Below are 7,966 nucleotides of genomic sequence, written 5' to 3'. Positions count from 1 at the left end.
GGCAAGCTCAGGCACGTGAGCCCGGCTTTGCCAGCCTAGGCCTGTTTAGCCCGACAGACCCCATAAAACCTATACCGAAAAATGCCACAAAAGAGTCCAGGACGAGCCGGGCCGGGGCCGAGGTTAGAGACGGCCTAACACGGGTCGCGAGTCGACATGGCCCGTTTAGCTTTGTGCCAGGCCGGGCTGCCGTACCGGCGGGCCTTTTCCAAAAGACCCAGCCCGATAGCTGGCTCTTTTATTTACGGTCTCCCTCTGTCTTTTATTTTACTTTTCTTTCCTTCACCCCTCCCTCCTTCTGGGAGTCTCATTCTCCTTCTGGCCCATCTCGGTGCGTGCGGAGCGCCCCAGCACCTCGCTAGTCTTCTCCTCGAGCACGACTGGATTCCAGTAGCGCAAGCGCCGCCGCCGGTTGATCTCCCCTTCGGTTCTATCGGTCCAAAATTGAGATCTGTCGCTCCCGAATTGAGACCCAAGGTAGACAAAAATTCTTGGTCAAAAATTCTCTTTTCGTTAAAAATCAAGGTAGGGCGGCCGCCCTTCCTTGCCCTACTGGGTCCTCCGCCCGTGGATCTCGCGAGCTTCGTCCTGCTTCCGTGGATCTCGCGAGCTTTCGTGTGAAGGAGGCAGGTACTGGTTCAATATCTGGTGCCCCCAGGGATGCTCTGTAGCACACCAATTTTGCGTCTCCGATAAGCAACTCTTGGTCTTTGGACTTGCGATTTAGTTCTTGACAAATCTAATTTCGGCTGCCCCGGAGAGATGGCGTCGAGCACCAGTGAGGTTCCTGAGGGAAAAAGTAAGCTGAAGAAGTCCGGGAGCTTGGGAAGCAGCGATACGTATGTGCGCGCGGACAAGATTGATCTCACTAGCCTTGACATCCAACTAGAGCAGCAGCTCACCAAGAAATGGGGCAAGGCCAATCTCAAGTCCCAGGGACCCAAGGCGGACTGGGAAATTGACCTCGCTAAGTTGGAGATCCGGTATGTAATCGCTCAGGGGACATATGGAACAGTTTACCGTGGCACATACGATGGCCAAGATGTTGCAGGTATGTATCTCAATGAACTGGAAAATGTGTATGTATGTTGCTTGATTAGGGGCTGATGTTTTGATTAGTTACTCATATGTTCTCTTACATCATCCAAGGTGATCGAATAACACATGAGTATTAGTCATGACCTACGTTTGTTGATACAAGCAATCACAAATTTACATGTTCTTGGATAATTAGTTCAAATGACACACATGATCCTATTTATTCGTGCTGATTGTATTCAGTCCTTCCCCATGTTTTAAAACCTTCAATGGGTACATTCCCTCCAGAGGTGGCAGGCTTATTTAAACCCACTCCAAATTCGAACTGATTGACTTAAGCCGTAACTGCTAACAAAGCACAATACCTGACTTTCCCTCCAGTATTCTGTTCCCCTTTTTTCTCAAACATGTCTAAAGTGTCCGTCATAGTGTGTTTCAAGAAGAATGCCGAAGGCACGGATGTACAAACCACCAAAGGTGGCTGTTGACCAAAGGCAAAGCAGCGCAAAAGCGAAAAAACAGAAACCAAACCTAAACTTCATGTTGACTCTTTATGTTTCAGATAATGCATGGTGTTTTGGCAACAATATGGGTTTAGTGTTTTTATGCACCTCTTGTTCTGTCTTTCCTTTTATCTGTTACCAAGATGCCTGAAATGTTTGATTTCTTTGATCCATATTTTGCCCCTCCCTGCACTGGATAATTCACATAACAAGCAAATAGTTGAGTTAGGCTTCTAGGCCCTCTACAAGGTAGGATCATTTGATAAATGGCCAACCTACTGTGAATCCAATAAATATTCATCTGTTTCCTTGTATGGAATCCTGTTTATATGTTACTTCAGGTATATATGCACAGTTTTTTAGCAAGTATAACATAGTTGAATATCCTTGTCCGCCACTTCCACTCTATATATGCTTCTTTTGTTACTCTACTATATGTACGTATATATTTATCTGAATATTAAAAAGTATTAATTTGGAAAAGGTCGTTAACCATAAGAACACTAAAGAATGGGGAGACTGTTACCTGTTTACAATTGGTTAAAACATTGGTTGGGTTGGACCATGTATACATGTGCTTTTTGATCTTCTGCATATTTGTGTACCCTGATTTGATGCTCTTGCTCATGAGTCATCAATTATTAAAAGATAGTCTTTTTTTTCCGCCTTCATCAGGATCTTCCTTTCCCTGTCTACATTTTTGGACTTCAAAGCTCGCTCTCTTGCTATCATGCACTGTGTCCTCTTGCTACATGCCACTCTTCATCAAAAAAATTGCGAACTGAAGATGTGCCAACATAAATTTATTTAAATTTCCATGGATATTTCGTCATTTGATCTTCTTGGAGTCCTTTGAAAATTAGTACCTAACTTACTTTGTTGAATCTTCCCAGACGATTGAGAACATTTCTTCAGCGTGCTCAATTGTTGATATGTGATTATAACAAAAAGGAACACTATATGAAGCTTTATTTGTGCTGCTTTGTACTGCCTGTTCAGACATAATTTCCCTGCGTATCTTTTTTATTTGTTACCAACTTCAGTTTCCTCTATAAGAGTCTCCAGTTTCCTAGTTTTGCCATAAAAAAAATGTGATGCGGAAATTGAATTGCATTCCATTGAGCATGCAGTTAGATGATCTTCTTGCTCTGTGGAGAATGCTACCATTTCATTAAGCAAAATTAGGCTGCATGACACTTCAGAATATCATTGTTATTGTATATTGGGATTTCAGATCCCTTTTCAATCTTTCATATTGTTCATTGTTATTTTAACTTTTAATCAGTTTATAAGATTGTAATGTCTGTATTTGCAGTGCACAAATATTCCTACAGTAGCATCCTTCAAGCCTTAAGTAATTATAACTATTCTAATTTTTTAACTGAATGTAAACTTTTCTAGAACTAAATCTCTAGTTTTTACTTGAGATGTGCTATGAATGTGCTGCTTCATCAATTTGAGCATTTGGCATTGTTTTCGCTACATTGTACTGGATTTTCATGGAAGGAATGAATAATATTTCTTCATATTATATGCAGTGAAGCTATTGGATTGGGGAGAAGATGGTTTTGCCACAGAAGCCGAAACTGCTGCTTTGCGAACATCATTTAAGCAGGAAGTTGCTGTCTGGCATAAGCTCAGCCATCCAAATGTTACAAAGGTTAATATTTCAAAATTCTTATTATACATAGCATCCAGAATCCTGTCTATCTTCATCTTTACTCCTGTAAAAGACTCCATTAGTGGCGGCAGTCTGTCACACCATCACTTATTGATTTGGTATAAATCTGTGAAATATCAACTAAATAAGAGCAAATATGAATTATATGACCTGAGAAAGCAGATGATAACACAACATGCTTTTTAATTATGACATACATGTGTTTTCTTGTAGTAAAACTGATAGTTCGCTGAGTATTAACTTAAATTTAAGAACTAACATTTATAGCTGGCTGCTGGCATCATCCACACTACTCTTGGGCTATTTGAGAAGTACTTAAATACATGTTGTAATCACTTCTGCTTCTGCAGTTTGTTGGTGCATCTATGGGGACCGCTGACCTTAAGATTCCAGCCAATGATAGTGGTGCGCGTGCCAACTTGCCGGCTAGAGCATGTTGTGTTGTGGTAGAATATCTTGCTGGAGGTACTTTGAAGCAGTATCTGATAAAGAACAGACGGCGAAAGCTTGCATACAAAGTTGTAGTTCAGCTTGCATTGGATCTGTCCAGAGGGTGATAAGCACTTGAGCTCAAATATTGCTATGCATTGTTTCTATCTGAATCCACTAGTAACAATCTGGCATTTTCCTTCGCAGATTGAGCTATCTACACTCCAGAAAGATTGTACATCGCGATGTGAAAACGGAAAACATGCTACTTGATACACAGCGAAACCTTAAGATTGCTGATTTTGGTGTTGCTCGTGTTGAGGCTCAGAATCCCAAGGATATGACTGGTGCCACAGGCACACTTGGTTATATGGCCCCAGAGGTATGTCTCTTTAAATTTCATCCTTTACTAAATGATTTCCCACTTAAAATAAAAAATGTGTTCTTTTATGTATTTACAGGTTCTTGATGGTAAACCGTACAACAGAAAATGTGATGTTTACAGTTTTGGCATTTGTCTGTGGGAAATCTATTGCTGTGACATGCCATACCCAGACCTTAGTTTCGCTGACGTCTCATCTGCTGTTGTTCATCAGGTTTGTCATGTGTTCTAGATGTACTCCAGCCATGTTATTTCCCTTCTCTCCTATGATCATGCAGAACAGATACAACAACTATAATAATTCCTCATGTGTGGGCAGAATTTGCGGCCAGACGTACCACGTTGCTGTCCCAGTGCGTTTGCAAATATTATGCGTAAATGCTGGGATGCAAATCCTGATAAACGTCCTGATATGGACGAGGTGGTGCAGCTTATGGAGGCTCTTGACACAAGCAAAGGTGGTGGTATGATACCAGATGGTCAATCATCCGGATGTTTATGTTTCACCAGGGCTCGTGGCCCGTAGATTCTTTTCACGGTGCTCTCTTCCCTTGTGACGTTTTGCCCATCGACATGACTGGGAGCTCAATAGCATGCTTCCCATTGTCACTTGTGCTGTTGCTGCTTGCAGTCCTCTATGGTATCCTTGCCATCTTTACGTTGTTCCTTGCAGCCCTCTGTGTTCGTCATACTTCCTATAGCAGTCTGGTGTTGTAATAGAAATTGGTGGGTGCATACGCACCTGTTGTATTTTTACAACTGAGGTCACAAAGGCCTCACATTCTTGAAACTGCTGCTGCCTTTCTAGGTCTATTTGGCGGCATTGTTTGATATGTCTTCTGGTTTTCGCTGTGTATACCTGAAACGAGTGCAATAAAGGGCATAAAGATACTGGTGTTCAGCAGATGTCATTTTCTTCATCGACCATTTTTACTTGCTTTGATATACTTGTGTTCAGCAGATGTCATTTTCTTCATCGACCATTTTTACTTGCTTTGATAATTTCCATAGGTAGTGTATTTCTACTCGCAGCTGAAAGAAGCAGAAATGATTTGGCTCTACATATGAGCTCTAGCTGATCTGTAACTTGTTCTCCGATGAAAACCTGAAAAACTGTAATCAAATTTCTACTTCTCCGTCCAACAAAGGATGTCTCAACTTTGATTAAATTTGAATGCATTTATACACTAAGTCATGTCTAGATACATTCAAATTTTGACAAACTTAGAGACATCTTTTGTGGGACAGAGGGTACTCAAAACTAACGAACTTTTCAGTACTGCCATCACGGCTTCTCTGCTTATGCGTTTGGAGGTTTGGTAAATACCAGCTGAATTCTCCTAGCATGCGTGGAGTGCTGCTGTGCTGCCTATATTATCATTTTTATACTTAAATCATCCCCTGCCTACTTTCCATGCAGAATCCGTTTAATCGATGTGATCAGTCGTTTGATTGCAGCCTTTTGCCGTGGTAAAATACCATTCATCGTGGGTGGCACCATCATGGCTCTTGTCAAAATAAACGGTGCAGATGTTCGGCTGGTCTCTTTCATAACTGAAGCCCTTTTCCGAAAGGAAATTAAAGGTGGTGTGATCGATCCTTGTTAGTGATTGGATGGTGTCCTCGTTGTCCAGTTTCATTGTTGGCTTATAATTGATGGTCACTTTGTACTCATGGAAAGATGATGTTCCTCCTCCTGATCTACAGAAAGAACCTGTTTATTGAGACGAAAGGTAATTTCCGTTACCAGGCTTTGAGAGAGCCAAAACAGTTACAGAACGAAAAAAAAGGAAGAAAAAATCGGGAAAATCAAAATGAAACAAAAGAGATTACAGAGAAAGAACATGTTTTTGTAACACTTGGAAAAAAAACATGTTTTCGTACCATGTAATAGCTTTTCTATGAAAGAAAAATACAGGGAGAATTGGCACGCACACGGCACACAAGAGCTCAAGCCTGCCTATCTAAGCAACAACTTAGTTCGAAGGGCTGAAGCCTCAAGGTTCATTCATTACACATGTTGGTGACTTGGTGTGAGGTCATTTCTCTCAAATCGAACTTCTGGCCTGTTTGTCAAGGAAATGCCGCGGCATCATCTGGATATAGCGGGAGGTGTGTGATCACGGCATCCACTCGTAGTGCATGTATCCGTCCATTCCTACAGAAACGGTTATCAGTAACGGTCGGGCCGCCGTTACTAACTTCGTGTATCATCAGTAACGGTCTTCCTAACCGTTACTCATGTATATATACATCAGTGGCGGTCGCTCCTCCCGAACCGTTACTGATGTATATATCATCAGTAATGGTCGCGTCGCCGCATCAGTGTCGACACTGTATTTAAAAAAATAATTAAAAACACAGTAAATACACGGCAAATTATATACAGAATGTAGCTCATCACAAAAAAATGTACCTCATCGCAGAAAAATACATATAAAGCCGCATCACATCACATCACATCATTCAAAGCATACAAATGTATATAAGCCGCATCATATAAAGCATATAAAGAATACAAATGTATCTCACTTCACGACATTGATTACAAAGTGCCAAAATTCCATAGAAGCATAATTACAAAGTGTCAAAATTTCATGAAAGCATATAAAGAATACAAATGAATCTATTGTCGTGGATGAACCCTAGACACGACTTGTTCCACGCGTTCGAAAAAGTCCCCACTACACTTGATGACCTCATTGTTTATGAGATGGGCGAACTCCCTTTGAATGTTATAGACGACCCATTTAGGTCGGTGTCCCATTGTCATTCGGGGCCGCCAGTACTCTTCCATTGCCGCGACTGACCCCTTCCACTCAGGCTTGAACATGTTGATATTCTCCATAAGGATGTGACAGCAGTAGTAGCCACAGAACACACTGCCTGACGGCTGTTGCAAGGGAACCTGTGGTTGTGGTGAGGCTCGTCTTTATAGCCTTTACCAGCTAGTTTTCCCTTGGTCGCCACTTTCCAGGCAGTGTTAATGAGTGATTTGATGGGTTTCCAGAACCTACCTCGAACGCTCTTCTTCGGAAGTAGTGAATCGAAGTAGTACATCGCGGACCAAGGCAAACAAATTAGTATTGTCACACAATGGTCTCTGTTTTCAAAAGAAACAAACTTTAGTATCTAAGGGTGTATAAGAAAGACTGAATTAGAAAAAACAAACGGTTTCATATATAAAATTGAACTTACTCCAAATTAAGGAAGAAGAGAATGAAGTCGTCGTCCGCGTATTTCTCGAGACATGCCACCAAGTATTTAGATGCCATGGTTCTTGAGGCATCCTTTTCTGCCTCAAGACCGATGTCACCGTAATTGAACATCGCGGGGTCTAGAATGGCTACTTTTTTTACCTCCAATCGCCGCAGTTCTCTTATTTGGTAGGTAGACCACAGCCTTAAGAGGTTGATATCAAGCTTTTGGCGATTGAAGAGGTGAAACAGTTCGTTGAACTCCACACCAAAGGTGATATGACGTTCCTGAATGTTCCCGGTTTCTTGGTCAAAGAAGCCATAGTATTTTGGGATTTTAACATTGATCTGTTAGGCATGCTGATGAGAACCAGCTGATGCTTGCATGTAGAGCTGATGAAGCTCTTGCATCTCTCTGGACACGGCACACAGGGAATCTTCGGTGACCATCGGTCTTCCATTATAGTAAAGAAGCACCCGGTCGAACTCCCTGGCCACGAAATAGGATCCGTCTTCGAATGTCTGGCCTTCATATGGGTTCTTGATGAGAATGTCAGGCCTATTGTCCTCCCAGACTCCAGTTATGTCAGGCACATGGTGCATCTCATCTTGAGTGACATTGGAGGACTCCTCGATGGTCTTGCCGCCGCGCCCCCTCTTTTTATGCCTCCTCTTACTGTCCTATGCCTTCCGCTACTCTGTCTTGTATTTGTCATCGATCTTGCGGCCACCCATG

General features: G+C 42.0%; 1 protein-coding gene across 1 annotated transcript; it reads left to right on the top strand.

The window, feature by feature from the left end:
• The first annotated feature begins 276 nt into the window (after positions 1-276).
• LOC100824262 (serine/threonine-protein kinase STY13) lies at positions 277-4,944 on the top strand. Its single transcript, XM_010233959.3, has 6 exons — positions 277-1,051; positions 3,080-3,201; positions 3,573-3,775; positions 3,859-4,033; positions 4,113-4,247; positions 4,353-4,944. Exons 1-6 carry the CDS (start codon positions 763-765, stop codon positions 4,557-4,559), a joined length of 1,131 nt encoding a protein of 376 aa, XP_010232261.1. The 5' UTR covers positions 277-762; the 3' UTR covers positions 4,560-4,944.
• The last annotated feature ends 3,022 nt before the right edge of the window (positions 4,945-7,966 follow it).

The sequence above is a fragment of the Brachypodium distachyon genome, chromosome 1 (genome assembly GCF_000005505.3).
Source record: "Brachypodium distachyon strain Bd21 chromosome 1, Brachypodium_distachyon_v3.0, whole genome shotgun sequence".
Lineage (NCBI taxonomy): Eukaryota > Viridiplantae > Streptophyta > Magnoliopsida > Poales > Poaceae > Brachypodium > Brachypodium distachyon.
Note: the sequence above shows the minus strand (reverse complement) of the source record. Positions and strands in the feature narration are given on the sequence as shown.

What these genes read in the sequence shown, in the direction of transcription:
- LOC100824262 (XM_010233959.3), top strand. Translation starts at nt 763, where the DNA reads ATGGCGTCGAGCACCAGTGAGGTTCCTGAGGGAAAAAGTAAGCTGAAG. An exon ending in CGATGGCCAAGATGTTGCAG is followed by an intron (nt 1,052 to 3,079) that starts GTATGTATCTCA and finishes TATTATATGCAG; the next exon opens with TGAAGCTATTGGATTGGGGA. An exon ending in GCCATCCAAATGTTACAAAG is followed by an intron (nt 3,202 to 3,572) that starts GTTAATATTTCA and finishes CTGCTTCTGCAG; the next exon opens with TTTGTTGGTGCATCTATGGG.